Source organism: Larimichthys crocea, chromosome I (assembly GCF_000972845.2).
Source record: "Larimichthys crocea isolate SSNF chromosome I, L_crocea_2.0, whole genome shotgun sequence".
Lineage (NCBI taxonomy): Eukaryota > Metazoa > Chordata > Actinopteri > Sciaenidae > Larimichthys > Larimichthys crocea.
The window spans coordinates 39,078,647-39,105,000 of NC_040011.1; the positions used below are offsets into that span (position 1 = coordinate 39,078,647).

Below are 26,354 nucleotides of genomic sequence, written 5' to 3' on the forward strand. Positions count from 1 at the left end.
TGACATTTAAATCCCTTCAACATGAACTGATGCATTATGATTTGGATGAAAAGAACATGTTTGGCCAATGCAGTGGGACCCCTGCCTCTCGTTTCACTTGCCTCTATATAGTCTTCCACTCCCACTGTGCTTTTCAAACATTTCTCTTCCACTTTCTCCTTGCTGAATCAGCTTTTCCATTTTCTCCATCTTTGCAACGCTTTTCTTCACGTCTGTGTCCCTTTCTCTCTCGACAGCTCACTCTTTACCCGACTCTCACTGTCTTTTTGCCTTGGGCACCTACAGTGAGTGGCAGCATTTTGCTTTATCCCTATTCCTCTGCGCCCACATACTTGACTTTAATTTTAAACACATTTTAAGTGTATCTTGGACCATCTAGCCTGCCTAGCTGATCCATTACGTGCTATGTGTAAATTAACCGAGAAGATGATGATTGATTTTGAAGTTGATAACAGCCGCACACCAAGTTACCTCTAATAGGGGGTGTAGTGGGCATTTTACATTACCTTTCATCCATGATGGGACAAATTTATAAAATGTGAGGTATGATGTCCTGTGCAGAGAGAAGGAATATTGGCTTTGTGGCTAGGGAAATAACAAACACTGTAGAGGAAAGGAAAAACTGTTTAATGTTTTACACACCTCTTTAAAAAAAGGGTAAGAAGGTTCAAGACTTGATGGCAAGACCAGTGTGAAAGCATTTTGATTTATCTAGTTGTAACCTCATCTAAATTTATAATTAAAACAAATTACGCTCCAAACAATGTAACAAGCAAAAAGGATTTAGTGCCCCTGAGGCTTTTTGTATATTTACAGCCTCAATAAACGATTGGTCTGTCAGGAACAGCCTGTCAGGCGATGTTTCCAAGACCTCGTCCTTGATCTTTTGCTGGTGAATTCCAGGATCTTTGATTTGGCTTTGTAGCCAGGCAGATGAAGTGCACCCTTTTCCCCAGAACAATTAAACAGAATAAGGTATGCAACGACCTCACAAATAGACATATTGTGATGCTAGGAGTTTAACCTTTTTAGAGTTGTATAATGTACCTTAAGCTTGCTATTTGTTATAAGCTTGGCTAAGACCTTTGCCACTGAACAACTTCATTGGCAAATGAAGGAACCTTTGTCTCTACAGGTAAAGGTGTTTCTTAAGATTCATATTTTATTGTGTGTCTGTCTGATAGTTTCTCCTTTTGTTGTACAGTCTGAGGCATAATGTGTTGTCACAAGCTTCAGTACTGATTTAAGTATGCATTTTGCCTCCCATCCTAAAAAGCTCCCCGTTTTGGCCCTTGGGATTACTTAATTCCTGGAATGGCAGATGTGATGTTGCAGAATAATACTTTTGAGTTTAGTCATGTTTCTCCTAAGAAGTGAGGAAATGGAAAAAGAAAACCCTTTGATTACCATTAATCTTTTTTAGCTTTAGAGAGTTAAGAGTTAACTTTCTGTATCTGTACTGTATTCTCCATTATTTTAGGAAGTAAATTCATAACAATGAAGTAGGACAATCAAGACATAAGCTTCCATTTAACATATTTTGATGTATTTAGACAAAATATTCTGTATACACAATAAATCCTGATGACCGGGGGCTATACAGAATTTTCACATCATATTTTGCATTTATTTGCATGTTAGCATACATATGAAAATGCTGACTTTTTTTAGCATTTAGGTGGCTGTAGGGGCTGAACAAAGAGAGTCTTAAATAGGTTTCATTTTATCTTGCAGTTACATTTGTCAAAAAAGACAGTTTGACCTGTGTTTAAATAACGTATTTAGTTTTTTGTAAAAGCTCATTCTTATTGGATGATTATGACTGGAGGGGTCCAAGTTTAGCGGTCCAAACTGATTGAAGAAAATTAAACCTAATAATTAGCACTTGTAAATATTGTGTGTTTTTTTTTATTGCATAAGGTGCTTTTCTTTACTTACAGGTAGTCGTATTAGGCTCTACTTACAGGTAGAGTATTAATTTAGGCTGTGGGACCTGTGGTTGGAAATATTCCAAAAAGCAGCTTATCAGACAGGAATGAAGAGCAGCTAATGGAGTCAATTAGAAACCACAACACGGTACTCTTTAACTTTTAACCATCCAATAAAGAATGCTGTGTCTTCTATTAAGGTGTTAAGTGCTGTTTTGGTATGTGAAGATACAAATTAAGAACAGTGGAAACAAGCTGTACTTGCCTATTAACACCTTGACATTGTGCTTTTCAAACTTGATGTTAATGTGAGTTGTGAAAGTAAATCTAAACAGTAAAATTGGAGGCCAAAACTGGAAGATGTTAAAAGTCTCTGTAGCACTGAAAACTCTAGAATCAGGTGAGATTTCCCTGATTCACATACAAGTACTCTTGTGATTCATTGTTAATATATGAAAGCAATTAAGACATGCATAAATCAAACAAAATCGAGGATAGAATTTTTATGCAGAATACTATTAGATGTTTTGAGTCTGTTTCTTAGTCTGAAAAGTCAGATAAGCAGTTGTCCTCCAGCCAGCAGCACGGTCATTGTAAAAATGACAAGAAAACCAGAATTCGAATCTGCTATTTGCAGGTGTGTTTAGCCAGATAATTACATTGGCTTGAAGGTGAGGTAGACCGAATTGAAGTGAAATGAGCTGTGTTAACACATGTGCACACACATTCGCAGCTGTTGCAGGTCCCTTTTGTTTTCATCAGACTTGTCACTGACCTTAGCAACAGGAAATGATTGTTCACAACTCTGGTATTAAATGACAAAGGGAAATGGAGATTGCTTTACTTTTTATTATATTATTAAGCCAAAGAAAGCTTGTGTCATCTAACATGAGAGCAATCACCACATTGACAATATTAATATTTATTTGTTATAGCATTTAACAATATCCATCCACCTGTCCATCCATCCATCATTTTAACCTTATGTCCTGTTCAGGGCCCAGGGGATTGGAGCCTATCCAAGCGTGAGATGCAGTGCACATGATGGACAGGCCACCACTTAATCACAGGCCTAACATATATGTATACAGACAAACACTTTCACACTCACATTCACACCTATGGTCTATCTAAGGTGTTTCCAGCTGACCCACTCCACTGAACTACTGTAGAACCGAAGCACTCGGAAACCCCAACAGACATAGGGAGAACATTCAAAGTCCACACAGAAAAGTCTGTCTAATCCTTCAAGCTGTCATACAATAATGCTAACAGCTAATGCTTGTTGTCAGACAGTCTGGGAAGGTACTCGGGGTAATTTATTGATAATTGTTGTCATCCATTTGTTTTGTACAGAATATAAAGTTTGTCTAGACTCAAGGTGCAACTGTCAATCTGCTTAAAGCAAGTGCTTTCAGCTGTATATTTTATTTAATGATGTAACACGTTTAGAACCATTTTCCCATAATTTAAGAGAATTGCTTTCTGGTTTGGAGGCAGCAGTCGAGGACCTGCCATCTGGAGTGCCTGGTTTGTTTTTTTTGGCCGCTTTCAAGCTGAGCAAATGCATCACATAGTGGGCTTCAAAAAATTGAATAAATCGAAATAATTGGGCTCTGTGACTCTGACTCTTTTGAGTGTTAAGCAGAGTTGCCACCTCTCCAACAAGTTCAACTGGAAAGTTAGGTCTTGTCCATGGACACTGAAAAGACTTCTGGTTTACTCAGTTCTGTTGTTTACACTTGGATCCTTCAATAATAAGGCTGAGGAATGGCTTTAAATGTGTTAAGCAATAAATATATTAGGAAGGTATTTGCTGAAGAGAGACCAGATCAATATGTCTATCCCAGTAAGCGTTTTCTAGATTTATTGGCAGCTTCATAATGAATATGTGAAACGTCCATGGACTCACAGTCCTTGAACCCTGCAGACTACAGAGGCCATGCAGTCAGACTCATCAGTTTAGTGCCTCTCCCACCTGGGTACACTTTGCAGGTTAATTACTGACGCTTGCTTTCTGTAAGCCTCATCAAAAAAGACCTGGTAAAATTTAAGTGGTTCATACAGTGAGATAGCCATGTCAGCCTATATTCCTGACAAGGTTTGCATCTTTTAAAACTCCAAACTGCTTGATATTCAGTAAGTTGCCTTTAGATAAATATTAGAGGGGTGGGAGGGTAAATATTGCAACACGATATTCTTTAATACAACATTGTAACTGCACAGGCACTAATTGTTATCAGTTGGCTATAGAATTGGTGCAGTGATTGTGAACAGCACCACCAACACTGGGGGTGGGTTCAGTACAAAAGGAAACATCTAAACTCCCACTTCAATAAATTGTTGTCTGGATTCTCCACGCTTGACTTCTTATATCTGAACGTGGCTTTGTTATTGCGGAATACAGACTTTGATAGTCTCTGATGTGCATTTTTTTAAAAGACAAGTCTTACCAAAAAAGATATAACCCTTCAAAAGATTTCCGTTTCAGAAATTCTAACTTGTTTTACAAGGGTTGTCAGTTAGTTCCTCACATAGTTGGTTCACTAATAATGTCAAATTTTGCAGTAAGCATCATAGGTCAAACTCAAGCCGTTCTCTGTCTCCATTAAACTTAATATCTATGAATCTGAAGCCCCATCTGTTTCAAGAGTTACTTAACGTGGTTCGGTGGTTTCTCTTATTGAAATGTATTTTTAAACTGTGTAACGGATGATTTTTTGATAGTTAGGATTGTTCTCCCACACATGAATTTTTACTTAGTCATTGTCATTGGCATATGGAGATATTACTTTAATATCTACATTGTAACAAACAATGCAGGCAGTGATAAAATACTAAGCTGGGTTAGAGATAGTAAGACAGAATTCATGCATGTAATCTGCTGAGTTTGAAAACCTAAAGTTGCATCTGTGCAGGTAGCTGCCATGTCCACTTTGCAAAATCTTAGTGTATAAAACCTTTGAATGGGGGGCTGGCAGGGAATGTGTTATGTTGCTCTGGGTTATTTTGGTCTTACTGTGTTGCTGAGATTTCCTAATCTCTAGATGTTACTGCATTACCACCATTGCCTCACAGTACTTAAATCTTGTTTTAATTTGGAAAAACTTTTAGTCAGTTTAGTTAAACAGCCAAAAATTTACAATTCACCAGTGTCTAATTTGTCGAAGATGCCAAAGTTATTATTCTTCAACACTCAAGCCAGATCTGATACAACACAGGTCTCTTTAACATTGTCATTCTTGGATTGATTGTTCCCAAATGTATATAGAACAAAGCAGTACATCAGAAAATAATGCATGTCATGTATTTAAGTGGATACATTTTTCCCACTATGCTTTTTTCATGTGAACATCAAGTGTTGTTTGATTTGGTTTGCTCAAAGGGGACCTATTATTCTTTTTTCCAGTTCCATTTTTATTCTGGGTCTCTGGAGTAGCTTTGCATGATTCACACATTCACACAACCCCCCCCCCCCCCCCCCCCCCCCACTTATTTATCTTGTACTGGGCCTTTATGGGTCCTCTTTTCATCCTTGTGTCTGAAACAAGACATTTTAGCTGCTGTCTCTTTAATGCTCCCTTCTTTAAAAGACCACTTTCTTCTGATTGGCTAACTTCCAGAAGCCTGCTGAAGGGCAGTATCCAGTACTTGCGAGTACCGCCTCATCTTCTTGCTGGTGTGCTTGGCAACAACCAGTAACTTTAGCTTGGAAAATAGCAATATGGGGCAGAAAACTAGCTGCACGACTAAGTAGCTAACGGCAGTCACAGTGGTTAATTTAAAAAAATAAACTTTCCATCAATCTTAGTTCACAAGCGACAATGTACTTTGTGACGCATACTGAACAGCCTTGAAAAAGTTGGAAGAATAGTCATGAGCAGAGTGGTCGAATAACTTAGGCAGACCGGTATCCCTGTACTTTGTAGGTGTGCTGTGACTGGAGCAGTTGATATAACAAAATCCATGACTCGTGAACATCAGCCCATCATGACAGTAGAAAAAAATATTGGAAACCTAGTATTCAGAACAGTCTGAAAGCTTAAACTTTTTGCTCACAGAGCTTTTAGCTAAGCTTTCTCTCATTATTTAAAACTTGGCTTTGTTTAATGTGGACATCTAGCATTATAACACTATATGACAGAAAATAAGACGCATAATACGTGTCCTTAAAAGATTTTATAAGCTAAAGATTGACACATTAAACCAAAATGTAATGAAAGACCAAACCATGTTGTGTGCATCCATCAGTTAGCAAACACTGTAAATTATAACCATTTTATTTAAAAAATATATGTTTTGAGGGGAAAATGTTTTTTTTTTCTTTTCTTTTTTTTTTCCAGTTTGGCACATCTTATCCACTATACAGATATGAAATTGTACATATTACAATACAAAAGGAAAATGGGAAGAGAAAAGCATTCATTTTGCACAAAGAGGTTGGGTAAGAGAGAGGGGATTGGTTCACTTGTTTTTTTTTTTTTTTCCTTTTTAATTTTTAGGCAGGGTGGGGACCAGGGCTAGAGGATGACAAGAGGAAACAAAACAGTTTACAAAGAGCCAGAGTGCAAAGGGATGCATATTTCTACAAATTTTGTGGATTTCAGTCACTTAGTACAACCGTAGTCTTAAACAGTGAAATGTCAAATGATTGACAGAACTTCATAGGAATTGCACATACATCCCCATTCTTGGTGCTATTAATGAGGTCCCTCCAAAATGTTTGCTGAATGACATTAAGAAATATTTAACTCAATTTTGACTTTTGAACATGCAAGACAGATTAGAAGGGCAATAGTAAAAATAGTGCGAAGCTGGAAGAAAACAAAATTGGAAACAAAGTGGAGGCGCTTGACTTTGGAAATTGGTGTATGAAAGGTTTTACATTAAATTTAAATGTGAAGTGTAACAATTTTTGGTTTACACAAACACTTTCTTAGAAGTTGGTGTAGGTATCCTACAAGTATGTGCAGAAAGACAATGACACAAGCATTCATTTAGAAGTTTGAAGCCAAATTTTGAGTAGAGATAAAGCCACAAATGGTACCTTCTGGTTACTTCTAGGGGGTATCCACAACAAACTGTATCCTAATTGCTCAAAACCAGATATCTCGCTCGAAGGTGCTGTGCTATCAGGAGCATCTTGACGTCTTAATTACCGACTTTGTTTAACATAGCCTCAAGTCTGTCACGAAAATGCTGTAATCTGATTTCCAGTGTTAAGAATTTAACATTAATTGTTTGTATTGAAATTGTTGTTATATGAGGACTATGCATTTTTAGCCTGAGATGATATCAGTCAGTATCTATCTTTTAATTCTTTCCTACCTTTAGTTGGCCAGAAATTTTTTTTTTTGTTTTGTTTTCTTTTTAAATAAACTAAGTCATTGTCCCGTAGTTGCCCCTCTTCACCGTCCCATCAATTCCTCTCAATCCCTCTCTCATTCACCCTGCCCCCACCACCAAACTGAACACAAAGAAGTGCGGAGCTGCGGCAGCAGCTTTAGTCTGATGCTAATGCACATCCTCTCCCTGCTGCATACAAATGTCTCCTGACCCAGGCTTGCTGTTTGCTTATCACTGGATCTCCATTTGCTTTCAGGGTATTGACCGCAGTTTAACTTGACACTTGTGACTACTAACGAAGGAGATCTTATTATATTTATTTTTCACCGTTACCCCATTTTGAGGACTGTAAATGACAACTCTGTATCCCTAACAACAAGAGCAACGTCTGTCTTAAAGTAAAAGGTTCAGTGATGTTTTTTCTGTGGTGCGGAGGATGATTCTACTAAAACTATTTTTGAGTGGCTGAACAAGCTAAATGTTGCTGGATCACTGGCGTGGGTGACAGAATATTAGATTCTTTTTGCCTTGCCTTAATTGGTTCAATCTTGAGCCTGTCAGTCCTGATTAGTGTGTAAGCAGTAAAGAGCCGGGGCTACTGGGAACGGTTTTATTTTCAGAATGAAATGCTCTCCTGTCTGGCATTTGCGCTGTTCATTACCCTTTTACTTGCTACCTTAACACCTCACACTAGCTCGCCTCTATATTGATCCCGGTATATAATAGCAAATCAGCAAACTGTACTTGCTAGGTTAAGCTATTGGAAACATTATGGTCACAGTGTATATGGCATTTGGGAGCCAGCGATCCATGTACAGGTCGTTGTACATTTGAAGGTCTAATAATTTTGTTCTTGACGTCCAAGGAAAAGGAAGACATCAAGACATCAGTGTAGTATATTGGAGATTAACCACAGATGAACAAGCTTAGTGTTACCCACAGGTTTAAGAATTTATTTGTGGTGATTGGCCCTTCTGGGTAAGAACTCCAAAACCCAAGAGCTTGAGAGTAAGCTGCAAAACAGCAGCAGATACAGATACTCACTTTGCATTTCCACAAATTCTTAGATGAACTTTGAATTTCCACACCCAAGATTTTTTTTTTGGCTAAGGACAGCTGGCTTTAGGGTGGGCCTCCCAAATAAATTCTGTAAACAGGAAACACCAAGGGCCTTTGGATCTGATGGAAGGTTATAGACTTGTCTAACTGACTATTGTCTGATTTGGTAAAAGTAATGTATTTAGTGTGTACTGAATAGAATTTCAGGGTTCTTTTCTCCTCGAGAGGATTTATTTTTATTTGTAACATAATAACAATAATGACATTTATTTTTCAGTAATATTTCAGAGTTAGATTTTGGTCTCAGTGGCCTTTAATGTTTCATAGGTCTTCCAAAACAATGAAACGGTAAAACAAAAACATTATGATAACTGATCCAATTCATTTGCCTCAGTGATAGTGATTGGCATCACTGCCTGTGGTGCAGTTAGAAACATGATTTCAAATATTTAGTTTTTTAAAAGAAATAGACATAAATCACATTTCTCCACTTAATGTATTCCGTTAGCAGAGGGCCATTTGGCTACGTATTTTCTCTGTGCTGCAGAATATAGACAATGTGGAGACAAATCTCACAGTTTACAATTTTCTTGTTTAAAATGATTGCCCCTGCCTGATATGAACAACCTTGCATTCATAGAAAAATAAATTTGTGACTATCCCTACATCATCCCTTAACGGTCATGTCCAACGTCTGTCATTGTAGCATTCATCATTTCTCACATATTCTTAAATCTCACTTGTAGAAATTATGCTTTTTACATAAACTGGGAAAAAAAAATCAAAAAAGCAAACCCTGTATCATCTGAAATGGTCAAATGGCAAACCATATGCTCTAGGAATAAATAAGAGTTCATACTTCACACTCTTTGTAAGGCAGTTGCTGACACTTGCACTGCCCATAGCCATTGATGATCACGAGTGCCCCTTCTTCATGGCTGGGCTCATACTCATTATAGGGTACCTGTGTAGCTAGATCTGCCATTGGCTGCCGCTGCTGGGTCCTCATCTGTCTGCGGTTCTGAATAGCCGAACAGTGGCGTATCCGGCGCAGGGTGGGAGGGCAGCACTTCCGTGAGATATACACAACGAAAATGATGAAAAAGAATGAAAATAGAAGGGCCATAGTTCCAATGATAACCCTATGAGTCATAACAGTGTTGTCCATTGCCATGAAGTCCTCTGTTACAGCTGCCTCTTCCACTGTAGCAGTAGTTGCTTGAGCAGTGTGTGGTACTTGTGTTGTGGTTGTTGTGGTAGTGACTGTGGTAAAGCTCCCAAAATCCTCTGCATAGTCCTGCGTTGGGGTCGGCTGCATAATTCCAAACAGTGAGCTTGTGATCTCTGCAGCTATAGTAGCGTCTGTGGTTGTACTAATGGTCTGAACAACTGGCGCTGAAAAATTCTGGCAAAGCTGGAATCCATAAACGGCATCAAGTATCTCCTCACCTTGGGCATATTCAGGACTATGGCAGAGAATGGAATGTTCCCACCTTCCTTTAAAGGTGCTTAGCCAAGTGGCCAGAGAGCAAATCCTTTTGGTACATTCCCAAAAGTTGCTGGATAGCCCAATGGTACCCAGAGACTGCCACATATCCATGACTTGGGGATCCAGACTGCTTAGTTTGTTGTTATCCAGCAGCAAAATCTTTAAATTTGGCAGCGTTTCAAACACATCAGGTGTCAGCACACGAATTTCATTTCCTGTGAGGTCCAGCTTCTCCAAAGTGGTCCAGGTCCACTCCATGCCACATGTTAGGTTGCTGATCTTATTCCATTGCAGATATAGAAACTGGAGGGCAACCAGGCGAGGGAAATGGGCCAAGTTTATCTTGGTCAGCTGATTGTGCTCCAAGTGGAGCTCTTTAAGCTTAATGAGCCCAGCAAATCCATTTCGGGCCAGACTCCGTAGGCGGTTGCTGCTCAGGCCCAGATATTCCAGGCTGCGACAGTCCCAGAATGCCCGAACAGGTGTGGTGCGAAGCAAATTGGAGCGGAGGTGGAGTATCTGGAGCTTCCTCAGTCCATGAAACAACTCTGGTTCCAATGCAGTCATCTGATTGAAGGACAGGTCCAGTATCTGTAGGTTGATGAGGTGGATGAAGGTTGTGTTGGGCAACTTGGTGATACGATTGGAACTCAGATTGAGGTCCTTAAGCTTGTAGAGCCCTTGAAAGGCATCCTCTTGAACTGTGGTGATCTGGTTGTGGTCTAGATGTAGCCAGGTGAGCTGGCTGAAGCCATAGAATTGGTCAGGGCTAAGCTCAGTGATGCTATTGTGGCGTAGTGACAACCCCAGGGCCCCCTTGTCCACACCATCTGGGGGTGCCTGAAGCCCCTGGGTGTCGCAGTAGAACTGCAGGTCCTCACAGCGGCATTTTTGAGGGCAGGTTGTGCACGATGCAGGAGGCAGCAGGCACACTAGGAGCATGCTGATCACACACAGACCCAGAGCCGCTGGTGCAGGTCCCACCAATGGCCACCTTGAATGGAAACCTGGGTGGGTTCAAAGATAAGAAAATGAACTGTGGGGCGGGAAAGCTCATCTCTGCAGAGCAGTTATTACTAATTCATGGTGACGATTGTGCTTTTTCGCGTGTGCTCCCGTTCGTTCTCATGCATACACAGGTTCAGATATTTTACATTGGCAACTTTTCTAATATATGAAACCATGAATTATTTGAGTGTTAGGTCTAATGGAGATATCCTTTACTTAGACATCCTATGACCGTTTACATACATTACATATATTAGCTCGACTCTGTTTTTTAAGCCTTTGCTATTTATATTTATCCCATTCTTATTTCTTCATTCTCATTGTATGCTCTGTAATTAGGCTTAAATAAAATGTTCCGTTGATTACTGTCAATCATTTATCAGTTCCTTTTTAAAAAAATTTCGAGCAGCTCAAATATGCTGTTTTCCTTTGAATTCTTAGTTTTTCCTAACCGATTTAGTTTTTTCTTAAGTCTTCTTAATCACTTAAGAGGTTCAAATACAAATGGTATTTAAAATGTATAACTGTCTTCTTAATGCATGTGTCGCATGGCGAAGAAGGAAAAATGAAGGGCAATTGCAGTAAATAGACTAGGCTGAAGAGCTTTTAGTCGTTAGCCTCCCGCACTCTTACTTGTATTCCCTATTCATGTCCAGACCTGCCATATAAAGGGGGTAACTTACCCATTCTTTTGTGCACATCGGAGGCTGCATTCAACTGTCCTTTTCCGCAGACTCTTGGAGCAACCAGATGGAAGAAAAATCCAAAGGGAAAAAACCCTTTTGAGTACGCACAAAAGGAATCAGCCTCTTTGGAAATAAAGCAAATCTGAGCCCACCCAATTGAAACAAAATAAGAAATTCCATGTCACAAGATGATGCTTATTCCTGTTATTTTGCTTAGAGTCCTTTAAAATCCAACTTCAAAGAAAGGGTTGAATCTTTTCCTTCATCTCACGAATCCTTGAAATAAATATTTATATATATATATTTTTTTTTAAGTTGATCAGTTGCATCCAGAGCGACTCCGTTGAACAGATCCCCCCCCCTCCTCTCCTTTTTTTCTTTTTCTTTTTTTACCCTTTTGTTTCCCTTCCACCGCAATGATGTCAGCTCAGATGGTTAATTGAAGATCAAGCGTTCCTCTTTCATGGCTATGGTCTTCCAACCCTAACTTGTTGATGGCAGCAAGAGATCCTGCTTCCGACGCCGGCTCAGTCTCAGCATAGCCTCTGCAGAGCTGTGAGCGGAGCCCTCGTCTGCTAGCTGAGACGCAGGGAGAGAGAAAAAAGCAGAGCAGGGAGTCGGGGATGTTATTCTGTGCTTTTTGTTGCAGCCACTCACTGCTACAGAGTGGTGGCAGCCTGGCGTCGATCATCACTACTGTTTCTCTCTCTCTTTTTCTCTCCCACACTCACAAACACCCTCTCACTCTCTTGCTCAGTCACTTGCTCTCTGCCTCATACACACTGCTTGTGCACCTCAGTCTCCCTCCACCTCCCTCCTGCACCCCCCCCTTCCCTCCCACTGGCTCGTCACCATCAGAATATTGATATCTTGAACGTGTTGCGGCAGCAAGCTGTTGAAATTAACCACAGCTGTAAATCTCAGCCGCGCCTTGCCGTTGTTGTGCATGCGTTATGTATGAATGTATACCAGAGGAATAAACAAAATAACATCACAAAGCAAAATATACTTTCTAACACGTGACTGTAGACAACATAAACATCAGCAAGGACAAGAAAAGGTGTGCTGCATTGCCATAATTACAGGACCAAATATGCAAAGCTAACATAGGTTGTCTGGCTTATATTCATAATTTACATATCCTGAGTGCAGTGCTTTAATTTTTGAGCACTGACATGTATGGCCAGCTGCTCTGAACTTAAATTAGGCTAGCTTTAACATGTAATTGACAGGGACAAATACTTGCTTGATGGTGTGAACCTCAAGGTGATACCAAAGAAAAAAAAATATTGTTCACATTGAGAAAATAGATTGGATTAGTGCTGAGTCTTTATTTCAGCATTATGTAGAATGCTAAACAGAAAGTGATGTCTTTAGTTTGTTGCATGAAAATTCACACTTTAGTTTAATTATTTAATATGGGTGGAGACTGGTAATTGCAGTGAACCAGATTTGAAGCAGACAAAAACAAGGTCCAAGAGACTGTGTTAAACAGTCACTGTTGACTTTAACGTTGGCACTCTGCTCCCTGCCAACCTTTTATTTTATTTCACTCAAGGTTGTTTTATTTAAACATGCCCTCATATTGCTGAAAAGTTATTTAGATTTATTTTCTGTGACATTTGACCAACATATTGTCTTACGAACAATACATTTAATCTACATTGTTTGCTTATGCAGCAGATGACTGTGTAAGAGTAACTAGAACAAATTATTTTATACTATATCATTTTTTTGGATGAATTTATACAGCTTAAAAATAATTACTACTAAATGTTTACTCCTTAATTCACGTTCTTACATAATTGACAGGTTTTCAACATGCACCTGTCTGGGACTTTCCAGGTCACCTGACTGAGCAAGCTGCTGACATTATCCAAATTTATTGTGGTAGACTACATCTCCCGCTGGGACTCCCGCTGCAGAATGTGAGAGTGGAAAGCATGGGGTAAAAAAAACCCTTTAAATCTCAGGGGGCATGGTGAATGTTCCCTATATTTGAAGTGTGCTAGCTTTCAATTTGGACTTTAATATAAAGCATTTTTAAAAGAAAGAAATTTGAATCATGTGGACTTGCTGAAATATCAAAAGACAGTAACAAAGATCACAGAACTGATAATTTGACCCTTGGAGCTTACTTTATTTCTATAGATTTTTTCCATAATCCAGTGGACTAGTGGTTTCGTAGAAAAGGAATGTTCCTAAATCTGTCCTAAAGGAGATGGATAGAGACTCACTTGAGTATCATAAAAGATGCCGCAGAGAAACTGCCTCCATAATAAGCACCTGAAGAAGTGCTTTAGAACCCTCTGGCGTGGAAATGAAATATAGACTAGGCATGAATGAAATAGGATTGAGAGAGAAGGGACAGATCCGACTAAAAACCCTACCACAGCACTGTATTAACCAGCACAAAATAACAGGGGATTAGTGCCGTTGGAGCTCCCCGGCCCCTTACTATGTATACAACCCCCCAATGGGCAAAGGGCAGTGGGGGATGGGGCAGGTCAATGCTACAACCATCCATGGTGTTATGTCGCGCTTGATTTGAGCATTATAAGGAGGATGAACAGCCCAGAGTCCAACTGGATCCTTTTCTGCTGTTCTATCTGTCCATCGTTTTCTCCGTCTCTCTCTCTCCATCCTTCCTTAAACTTTTAAATTTTCCAGATTTTTCGCATGAGCAGTTTGCAGTGACAGAACATCTCTCTGCTCTCAGTGGGGACTAGTGGTTAGGGCTTTGACTACCATGTAGTGCATAGCTGTGTGATTGCCGCCAATGTTACAGTATTACTCTACATAATTTAATTTAATTTAGTCATGTGTAGTAAATTGTAACCTTTTAATAAACACGATTGTCTCATTGAAGGTGAGAAAGAATCCACCTGTGTGGAAGAGATCTGTTTTTACTTACTTTACATTATTAGTGCTCAGTGTTGACCTTTTCACAGCTGCTTTCTTTTTATGACACAAAAGTTACATAAAACATATTTAAATGTGTCCACACTGATGTGGATACATCTAAATATATGTTTATTCCTCTTAGTTGTGGATTTCTATACATAAACAACAACCAAGCTGTCATTTTCCAACAGTTTTATCTGTGATAATACCAGTATCAGGAAAATAAGTCTTGGAGAGCAGTTTCCAGGGTTTCTCCAGTAGAAATTACTGAGGTTGGCCTATTAAAACCAAAAAGACATTGTACGTGGAATTGAGCTATACAAATACATAATTATTTAAGCAATTATTGACTAAAATGAATGAAAAACACTACAACAAACTTATTTTAGAAGTAGGGATACCTAAATCAGATAATGTGATTTGTCCCATACCGTCTGAGTTATTAAAGATTTCAAATGTCCAGTTCTTCATGTTTGAAAGCTCCAGATTAAGAACTATAGCATACTTTTCAGTTTCCCTTTTAATGGTTTACTGTAATATATTGTACAGTATGATATCCATGAAAAGATCTATGGTGGCAGGAAGATTGGGGCAGGATTCCTGGACAGCCTGTCGTGCATGAATACAATTTTTAAATGCAACGGAAGCACTTAAGACAGTGTGGTGACCATAATTCATAGCACTGATAAAGATGCAAATTAGCAGTTTTTTAACCCAATGCAGCTGTTACTTTTATTGATGCATGCTTTCACTGTGTGTACATTAATAATTGAAACTGGTGGCCACTGTTTGTTTGTATGCTCCGTGATTCACTTGCAGTGTTATCAGTTAGGAAATGATTCTAGTGTTTTAACAGAGGGCAGTGGCCCGCGTTTGACAGCTGGTCTATCCAGAGCACAATGGTTTACAATAAATGAAAAGGATCAGAAATGGATCCAGCTTGGTATCTGCCAAACACCAGCTGCACTGAAATTTGAAGATCACTTTTGCTGTCAATGGAACGTATTACATACAAATGAGTGGATAGATGAATGCTTTTATTTTTGTGTGAGTGAAGCCACCAGTATCTTACTTAATATATTCACCTCAGTTCTTGAAACCAAATTATTTTCCAGCTGACTTGTAATTTCCTAATTTTACCGGAATATAATAATACAAAATATTCACAAATCCTTTGAGAGACTCCTGCACATTCTGTCATAGCAGCAATAACTCAAATCTAGGACCGACTGGTTATTGATGTAGAACATTTTTAGGCTGTTCAACTGTCCTAAAAGAAAAAGCAATGAAAGAAGAAGCAAATGCAAGTAGGTTAGACCATTAAAAAACTGAGAAATATACATGACTAATAGCATTTCTGTAAATTCTTAAGTGACTGTATGCCTGCAGACATAGACTCATCAGAATGCATGTTATATGAGCATCCACAAGAAAGATGTTAGAAACATAGCTGTCACTGCGCCACATTAATTCCTCTTCCATGTTCATGTTTCAGGCGGGAAGGAAGGACAGGAGTGATGCTCTGAACACAGCCATCGACAGGATGACCAAGAAGACCAGAGACCTGCGCAGACAGGTTTGTTTGTCCCCCCCCCCTCCCCCCCATTGTGTCTTCATCTTAATATCTGTTGTTTGGCCAACATAGTTGACTAGCTATTCCCTATGGCTGTCTTCAATATATAGGGAAGGTGTGCCGTTTAGCCAGGTCAACAAGCGGCAAGATGTCAGTGCATATGCACAGGATGATATATTATTTTGACAGTGCTTTCTTTTTTTAATTCTTTTATTTCTTCCTTCACAGCTGCGTAAAGCTGTAATGGACCATGTCTCTGACTCTTTCCTGGAGACCAATGTTCCCCTCCTGGTCCTGATTGAGGCTGCCAAGAACGGCAACGAGAAAGAAGTCAAAGAATATGCACAGGTGTTCCGCGAGCACGCCAACAAGCTGATCGAGGTAATGTAGGATTTCGAGTGCTTTCACAGTCAAACATGATGTGACCCAAATATAGAACACTCACATGTTTCCTTTTCATCCTGTTGGACATTTAGAAATTTCAGCTTATATAGTAAACATGAGACATAATCCAGTTCAACCTCTGTGGTTCTGTTCTCAGAGATTCCTTTGTGACACAACTTTAGGATTACAGTGCCTCAGAAAACAGCAATCTGGGATATTTTTTCCCTAATGAAAAAGAAGAAGCTGTAAACATTGACATTATTTTCTGTGCTCGCTGTCTTTGTCTCTGTGAAAGAGAGAGAGTGAGGCAGGGAGAGAGGGGAGAGAGTATTTTTCAATTGAAGGCGATGCTGATTCTAATCTGATGCTGTGATGCCATAGTGAGCAGACAAACAGAACATTGCTATGTGTGGTTATAGCAACAGATAACATTTTAAGCAGAACCAAAGGAATGAAAAACCCACAACTCAAGGATAAGTGCTACCTCTGGGAAAGTGTTGTCATGCCGCAACAGATTTAAGCATTGCTTCTTATTGGCCAACACCATATGTGCTATAGTAATGCTTACTTGCTTGGGATAAATATCTTAAAGGGGGCTTGGAGCATCTTACCCCTCTCTGTAGCTTTTGGAATAATTTGTATGTATTTTGTATGGCAACAAGAATACAGATGCACAGGGCCAATGACGGATAGGCAACAAGCTAACAGAAACATCAGCTGTCCTCATTAGTGTACTTTCCTGCTATTTCGTGAATGCCTGTGTCAGAGCATCATATTCTGACATTTGAAAGTGATTTCTCCCCACGGGCAGATGACCCATGATTGTGGCTGGATTGGTTGGTCCAGGGAAAACAGGGCAGCAAAAGCATTCACCGGGTAAACTGCTGAAGCATCGGAGGAAAAAGAGGACCACGCTGAGGCGTAGACCCTTAAGTAGCCCCTGAAGGCCCGAGTGTCAGAAGTGGCATTAGTGCATGACTTTGGTGAACTCCCCTAATGCTTTGGTGCTGTCTCTGCTTTTAGCACTTTAATGGGATACACGAAGGAACACAATGGATGAATAGCATTTAGTAAAAACTTACTTGTTTGTTGTTGTTAGATGTAGTTAGATGTGATGGAGTCTTCTCACGGTGAACTTGAGGACATTAGCTTTGAAATAGGTAGGGTTAAGTGGTGTCCATGTGAGCTAACTAGATGAAGGCCTTGATATTGTTTTTAGCTGCGTAAATGACAAACAGAACAACTTGCCTTCAATTAACAAAATAAAATGTCTGTTAGAGAAAATATTTTATTACTTGCCCAGTTTCGTGTGTTAAAACTAAACTGCAAAGTCAGTCTAACTCTAAAATATTCATCTGCAAAAGTATCTTTTGTCCCACATAAATTAGGAATGGTGTCGAAGGAGCACCGCAGAATAGCACATGAGCGCTGTGCTGTGTCGTTAAAAGGGAATTTTGATATTTAAATATGATACATTTACAACTGTTTTGGTTGCTAAATAGAGTTGTCACTAAAACTAGGAGAGCAAAAATATTATGTCACATGCCGTTTGTGGTAAACTGAGCGAATTTCAGACATTGGTGATAATTGTCAATGGAAAACAGTCTAATTAATATAACAGAACACAGTATAAACACGTTTACAGAGATTATAAATAAATCCCTCACATAATGTTGATAGTAATATTTTAAGCATTGACACACTTTAATGAACCTAGAAGCTCAGTCTAATTGTAACCAAGGTGTTTTAAATAATAAAACTCACACACTGTACTGCAAACCGTGTGCTGCATATAAACCCCCTGCAGGAACCTGCGGTGTGTTTTTGTTTTTCTTTGAAAGCGTGTGTTCCCCTTAGATAAAAAATTCTTAGTGGCGCAGTCAAATCACATATTTCTGTGTTGCATTAAGGCGCAACTAATATGTATGAAATCCATACAGAAATTCTAATGACAGTGCACACACAAGAAACGACATGAATGTAGACAGCTGAATTTATCTTGCGGTATGTTCAGATGCCAAATGAATTCCAGAGGTGGCGTGATTGTATCCAAAGGCAATGTAGAAACAGGAGCAGATGCAACCAGGCAGCCGTTCAGCTGCCGTTAATTGAGGCAAAGATGCATCTGCATGAGCTGAGTGATGATTATGTCAAATGCATGGCCTTTTTAAAAAAAACAACAACCCTGTTTTGGGGTTTCAGATACAGATTTCATAGCTCACTGCCTGTTCAGTAACTGATACGGAGGTGCTAATTACCTGGGATACGATATTTTGTTGTTTATAATTAAATATGCAGAAGTTGCATGCCTTAGTGCCTCGAATGTGGCTAAGAATTGCAGCCTTGTAGGAGCAGCCAGAGTTACATTTTATCAGATGAACTCTTTATTTATTTATTTATTTTTTAGCACAAGCATTATATCATTTTCAGGAAAAACATTCCTGTAGAGCAAGTCAACATCAATGCAGCCGACTGAGCAATAGGTGAGTCACAGTGGGACTCCTGGCTTTCACCTCTGACTGAAAATGGTTGACATTTCCCTGCAAATGCAGCGTGCAAAGTGGGAATGAAATGGTATTGTAAGTCCCTTTCAGAAAGGAGCCTTTTCCAAACACAATAGATATAAATGAAAGGAGTTGCAATGTCCAAGGCGAGTGTTTGGTTTCTTATCACATAAGAAATGAATATGTTCTGAATGTAATATGTGTGTCTATTCAGAGGTAGGAACAGCAAAGTGCCACCAACCAAGCCAATGCCCGACATTGTGAGTTGTGCAAGCGTAGTTTGCCTTAAGGCAAATGGTGCATCAGTTCAAGCACATTTGTTTGAAACCAATATTATGACTGACCCACATTCATCCATGGGCCCTCTTTAGCACTTCCGCTCTCCTTGTGTGTTAGGATCATTCTTTGAATGCCAGTATTTTTAAAGTTAGTGTCTTGCACTTCAAATGTCAAATCCTGCTGATAAACTTTGTGCAAGCAATCAAATAAAAGTGTATGATTTACTTCATCTTTAAGTCAAGTTTATTTGACCTGATAACAGACTCCGCCACTATTGAAGCTTTGCTCTTAGTAGCTGAAATGCTTCAGATTGTATCTATAGTCCATCCACTTTGTATCTAATGTTAATAGGCTGTGTTCACATTCATATCTGAATGGAAACTATGTTTATATGGATATTTACTGCCAAATCCTATGGTTTAGCAGTTTTTTTCTATCCTGCTAAGCATTTTTAAGCAGTGAAATTTATCATCTGAAGGCTAGGCGGGCTGCACACTGAGCTTAATGCTGTTGCATTGAAACCATGTTCTTAAAGGTTTCAGGGTGGTCAGGATAATGTGGAGATTTCAGCACTGAGTTAGCAGAGCAAGAACGTAGCATAGAGAAACAGCCAAATATACAGCATCTGCAGTGTCCAAATGAGATGCTGTAAATCCATTTGAATTTCTCTCCGCATGACACAAAACAAGCGTCTGTTCATCCTAATGAGAGATGAAATGGAAAGATTAACAGCTGAAGAACAGAGGGATCGGAGAAATTGAATCAATTTTGCATGCACCAACCGGGCAAAAGGGATGATAGTGACATTAGATAGGGGACATTTTTAGTTTCCATTCTTTAGATAAGATGATGTTTGTTTTTAGCGCACATTCTGTTTTCATCATGAGCTTCAGAGTCAAAAGCCACCATTAGTGATCGAGATTTGCAGCATGATAGAGTCAACATGCAGGGATGCCTCCACTGATGTGTGAACAGTCGTCCAATGGATTAGTGTAATTAGTTTGGGAAATCAGAATTTACTGGGAGAACTGATTTTTGTTTTAGTGTTTGTTGCCCTGTGCTAAAAGCTCTCATGTATTTATGTTTTACCACAGAAAATACCGTAATAAGATGGTTTTACCTTTCTTTATTTAATTGGATGGCGAATGACTCAGTGTACCTTCCCTGCATTAGCAAAATCATGGAATGTTTTTTTTTTTTTTTTCAGTTAAAAATAAGACAAGTAATTAGGATAGGCTACATGTTTGTCAGTTCTTAACCATGGCGTACCTTTTATCAGTTTTCATAAACTGAGCTACTAAAAAAAAAAGAAGAGCTACAGATCTTTGCCTCTGATTTTATTTAATGCAATGATGACATTGCACATTTAGCTTCCCAAACACACACTCCTATTTTCCCCTCCTCTCTTCCTGTCCTCTCTCCTCTCCCGGCAGCCAAGGGGAAATATTTATGATCTGGTATCTATCCTTGTTTGGCTGCATTTCCCTGAGCTTTCTGTCTGCATTTTCTTGGCATTTAATAGTCAGTTCATTAAGACGGATACATATTATTTTTCATGATATTTGCGACACCGTGTGATTCATTGGACATGCTATTGCATAATGTCGGAATAATGAGACAGTAGTGGTACACTTTTCTGATCACAACAAGCTCTGTTTGTCATCTCATCTATTTAAATCTACATAATATCCATCACGTTATATAAACTCACAAACTGGCATTCCTACCAAGCCAGTGTGCACTGAACGGTAGTTAAAAAGATACGATGCGGTAAAAACGGTGCACAGTGATGGAGCCATAAGGATTAAGTTTATAGGATTGTCCTTCCTTTGTGTATGTGCCTCGACAGCATAATTGAATTACTGGTCCCTACTCATTTTATTTTCATTGTCAGTGAATGGAATGCATATTGTTGGAAGTATAAGTTTGTATAACTTTCTAAGCTTGTGAAGCTGTTTTTTTTTCTGTAGAAAGTAGGATTTCAAACTGCGTTTTGGTACATGTTTGCACAGACTTGGTACACTCTGACTCCCCTGACACTTTAAATAGTATGTTACAGCATGACAAGTGGAATAGCTTTAGTTGACTGGAGGGTAGAATTTTGTTGTTTGGCTTCCTCCACAGTCCCTTTATGCAAAAATGGCTGTTTTCCCAGTGGAATCACAGTGTGAGTAAGAGCAAGGTCTTGTGAAAGATCATGAAAGTAAAAACACAGGTCTCTCCATAAAGTGCCCTTTTTTTCTTTATGTACCCGCTCTCCCACCCCTCCTCTCGGGCTCCTCAGCGTTCACCCTGTGGTCCCCCGCATGTGTTTGCATAGTGATGTAGGATGTGTTTATATCAATGTTTCAGGGCTTCACCAGCACGGTGGAATAAGTGCTTCTCATCAGCAAAATTGCTCAGGAGCTTTAAGGTGGGGGTTGGTATCTTCTTGTAGAACTGAGACTGAGGAGGAGAGGATCTTTCATACTCTCAATCATTCTGCCACTCTAGCAGCCGGTAATGCATTTCACCACCAATGCTTCAGTCGTGCTTTTTTTGTTTTTCTTAACACCTCAATACTTCTTTCAGGGATTTGCTCCACATTTCTATGTTTTATGATGGAATTTTGTTGAAGTTTAAAGCTTGAGATCCTACAACCTCCAGGTTGAAAATAAGTTTCTCTTTCCTTTTCCTTCCCAGACTTCTTATTTTGAAGACAAATGCAACTTTCAGCTTTGGTGTTGTCCAGCCTGACTTATATAGCTGTGAATACATGTGTTAAATCATATTTGACAGTTGTGTTGCCCTCAATTTTAGCTATTATGTTAAAATTGGGGTTATGTTTACTTCATATGTGAAATAAAGGCTTATATTGTTGCATGACCCAGATCTCAGCAGTTGTATTGGTGACTAAAATATAACAGATTGATGGCTAAAACTATAAAAATAACCCGAGGTTTTTTTTAAATAAAAAAAACCCTTTTAGTCCCAGTTCCTGCTGTAGTGCAATCAAGAGTTGGTGTTTGCCTTTGTAATTGATTATGTTTCAGCACACTGGATAATCCCACTGTGGCACAGTTCCTCACATTCCAGGCATTCTGTTTCTGCATTGTTGCCAACACATCCCAACCAACAAATGGGAATCTTCAAAGTCTCTGACCTAGATTTTTGTGAATATGAGTATGAGTAGATGCATAATGTTATTCTGAAGGCTGCAAGAATATTCAGAAATAATTGCGAGAGAACTTGATTTGTTGGTCAATACCAGAAAATATACTCACAAACCATAAATGTTGGCAGCTGCAAGCAAGACTTGCTTAGCTCAGCACTCACAGTTCTCACTCGTTTTTGAAAGTGTCAGGAATATTTGCCTGTCTGATTCCTGTACCGTAATGGCAATCTGGCAGGCCTGTGATATGCTCGCTATGAATAACCACATCCTTGAGTTACCAGCTACAATTTACATTCGCATTTGATGAATTTCCAATTTTTTTGGGAAACAAATACAAAACTTCTATTTTATATTTACACAGCTTAGCTTTTGTTTTCCCTCCTACTCCTTTTTTTCCCTTGTTGCCATCATATTGTATCATTTTAGTAGCTTTATAAATTAATCCTCAGCAGTGGGTTTATATTCCTCAGGGATTACTTGTATTGCAGCTGCTCTATTTCTGATACCATAATGAACTTGCCCAAGTTTAATTATGTATGTATTGCTCTTTCTTTGTTTCTTTCAAACTGTGCCAGAGTCCCTGTCTGTGGCTAAAAATTAGATGCGTGTGTTTTTCTTTTAAGGTGGCCAACCTGGCATGCTCCATCTCCAACAATGAAGAGGGAGTGAAGCTGGTTCGGATGGCAGCATCTCAACTGGAGAGTCTTTGCCCCCAGGTAAGTGGTTGTTTTCCACTCCAGCTTCCACCCAGCTCATTGATTTCTCACCTCTTTGAGATTGCCACCTTGTCTTACTAGCACTAGGAGCTACCATTGTCAAAATGTTAGTTCATACACAGAGTGGCTTCAGTACAGACTAAACTAAACTAAAAGTGCGGCTGATGTTTGCAAGACTTCAGCTGTTCAGGCCTATTTACATGCAGGTATTTTAAAAGCACATTACGACTCAACTGGATTATTAAAATAATGTCAAAGTCAGCGTTGGCATAATGCAAACAACAAAACAACATGTTTTGAATTAGTGTGGTATGTATGCACTACAGTCTAATTTCCTCCAGTCTTTGGATTCTGCATTTGTGCCAGAAAGGTGCTGGAATGAAAAGGACACAACACTGTATGTGGGTGCTGTCTTTGTTCCCACCGTCTATTCATTTTAACAATAATGAAATGAAATAAAATATGGAAAATAGTCCCTAACATGCCACACAAGAAGTGAATAGCTAGTGGTAATGATGAGGTGGGAAACAAACAAAATAATAGCTAGTCAGAGTTGCCAGTGCAGTGACATGGACGTGATCCCCACTATTTATTTTTTTTTTTTTTTACCTCCAAACATTGTGTTCTGCTGGAATATGCAGCCATGCCAAAGGTAATGCCACCTGGAATTGAATTCCAGGACTCTGTGCTGGCAAGGTAGAAAATTTGCAACCTGCGCTCTGTATTCATCACAGTTTATTAAATTGTGAAACAAATACATAATCAAATGCATAAAAAACAAATGGAAAACTGAAACTGTTGAAAGACCGCTGATGTGTTCTGAATGTGATCATCTGCAGTAACAGTTATTTGTGCATATGACGGCGTTGATTCACTTTCTGTGTCTCCATCTGACCTTGCTCACCTGTGCTGGACTCTTTCAAACACCATTGGGTCTGTAGTTGCACACCCCACAGTCCTTTTTCTAAAGCGTCCTTCCATCGTTCCAGCAGTTTAGATAAATCATTTCTCACATCAAATGTGCAAATGGTTTGTCCACCATTAAGCCCGTCTTTTCATCCCATGCTAACTACCAGTCCCTCATCTGTACCCCCGAGCCTTGCCAGCTCTCTCCACAATGCTGCCACTGCTCCTTTTAATCTTGTCTAATGACTCCTATTCACCCCGAGCTTTGATATCTACAGATGTTTCTTCCCCAAAACAAGCAGCTATTAGTTTTATTGCATTCAATCCTCCAAAACACTCCGAGTCTATAATCACTCCCAGGAATGAATTGGCTTCATGCTGTAGTCCCAACATTGGGGTGGGAGAATGGGGGGGCTTTGCACAATCAACCTATGCTAATGTTGTGGCTGTGGGCTATGCAGTAATGGAGCTTTAATGGTTGTAATTGGGTGATTACAGGTGATTAATGCAGCGTTGGCCCTTGCTGCCAAGCCCAACAGTAAGGTGGCCCAGGACAATATGGATTTGTTCAAGGAGCAGTGGGAGAAGCAGGTCCGCGTCCTCACTGATGCTGTTGATGACATAACATCCATTGATGACTTCCTTTGTGTGTCTGGTGAGTGTTGCTCATTTGCATGTCATAGCTGTGCGGGGGGGACAAAATCAATGTTTCATTTTATTGGAATGATAATTTATGAATTTTAAAAAAACTGTTTAAACAAGAAAGCTCGGTCTGTGTGAAGATAGATTTGCACAAAGCACTTAAGACCAGTCTTAAGAGGAGGTAAAACAGCTGTAAAGGATCCGTGGTATTAGTCTTTTGTGAGGAGAGCCATACATACTATGGTTGACTGGGCTCTACAGAGGAAAGTACTGAAGCATCAGCAGCACTACGTCTGAAATTGACATCCTGTCACGTGTGTTAAAACACACAAATGGTTTGTCAGGCATATCCTTAAAGAGTTCTCGTTAAGCATTAAGCAGAGTGACTTCTCTCACCTCCAGCCAAGGACGGACTGTAATTTACACAGTGGACATTTGCATTCTACAGGCTTCCCATTAATAAGCAGTCTGAGAATTTGTCTTTGGCTCTCCCCGTCCTATACTTGAGCCTCCCAGTGGCTCTCTTGATTTCAGACTATGCAAACACAGAATGAAGGCTGCGAATTTCCAGACTATCTATTTCCTCATTATTACTCATATAGTGTTCCTTCCTTGATTAAAGCGTCTCTTTGATGAAGGCTGATGGCATGTTTTGGAACAACGTGTTTCAGTAATACAAAGTATACACTGCTAACTGCATCATTGTTTTATGTCTCCAGAGAACCACATCCTGGAGGATGTGAATAAGTGTGTCATCGCTCTGCAGGAGAAAGATGTGGATGGTTTGGATCGCACTGCTGGGGCTATTCGAGGCCGTGCTGCCAGAGTCGTCCATGTGGTCACTTCTGAAATGGACAATTATGAACCTGGAGTGTACACAGAGAAGGTGTTGGAGGCCACCAAGCTCCTCACTGACACAGGTACCACAGAAACATAATTATGGAATGAGCCAAAGAAGTTATTTCTGCCAAAAGACTGCGTCTACGTAAGCTTGATCATTCATCAGTACAACAATATTCAGATGATTAAACTCAGACACATCATTACATCTCTAGCTTTAGAATTATTATAGCGTAGTGCCTTAGTTGAAATTCTTTCAATTATACTCCTATTCATGTAACTCTATACATGAAACTGTAAGATAATGGACGCTCCAGGGAAACCAAGTGTGGTGGTGAAGAGGGTCAGTCATCCATACCTGTATGGGTGTATCCACTTCATGCCTAAGTCAGTCACAGTGACAGTCAAAGCCATTGTGGGATCCAACCACCTCCGACTGAGCTGACACTATTAATCTGCACGGCAGGCACTGATCTGTTGTCAAATAGCCCCTGAATATCTTAACCAAGGTTATATCATGGAAGTTGTTTTTGTCCATATGCCCTCCTATATCATTATCAGGCAGTAAGTGTGAGCTGTATTAGCTTCCATCACCAGAAAGCTAACAAGATGGCAGAACGATTTGTCGGTTGTCAGATTTGGAAACGGCTCCGTCCTCCTGAGGTTGGGCCCATTAAGAGTCAGAAAATTCAGGCTGTGGTTCAAGCAGGATTTTTTTGTGTGGCTGAGGGGGTGGTCAGCTCTGGAGACCTGGAATGTCTTGAGATTTTTTCTGTCAGATTTTCTCATGTCCTCTCCAGAATAAAGTGATGGGATTCAGGTTAAACAGAGTCCCTCTCTAATTGTAGAATTTATGCTCTGACATGCATCTGTGTCACCTGTGAAGGCAAGTAGTAATTTGAAGTTTTCTGGTTTTAGAGACATTATGAGAAGAAT

General features: G+C 39.6%; 2 protein-coding genes across 6 annotated transcripts in view; one reads left to right on the forward strand and one right to left on the reverse strand.

Annotated features, from left to right (window-relative positions):
* ctnna1 (catenin (cadherin-associated protein), alpha 1) overlaps positions 1-26,354 on the forward strand; it is a 75,556-nt gene that overhangs the window by 24,182 nt on the left and 25,020 nt on the right. For all 5 annotated transcript variants that reach the window (XM_019268453.2, XM_019268455.2, XM_010737491.3 and 2 more), the window contains exons 8-12: positions 15,916-15,996; positions 16,222-16,374; positions 22,938-23,030; positions 24,435-24,591; positions 25,298-25,498. In XM_019268453.2, the coding sequence (XP_019123998.1) occupies positions 15,916-15,996; positions 16,222-16,374; positions 22,938-23,030; positions 24,435-24,591; positions 25,298-25,498 (685 nt within the window). The remainder of the gene's footprint in view (positions 1-15,915; positions 15,997-16,221; positions 16,375-22,937; positions 23,031-24,434; positions 24,592-25,297; positions 25,499-26,354) is intronic.
* On the reverse strand, positions 6,400-12,371 carry lrrtm2 (leucine rich repeat transmembrane neuronal 2). The gene is made up of 2 exons (XM_019268456.2): positions 11,514-12,371; positions 6,400-10,829 (listed from the first exon to the last, which is right to left on the reverse strand). Exons 1-2 carry the CDS (start codon positions 11,515-11,517, stop codon positions 9,187-9,189), a joined length of 1,647 nt encoding a protein of 548 aa, XP_019124001.1. The 5' UTR covers positions 11,518-12,371; the 3' UTR covers positions 6,400-9,186.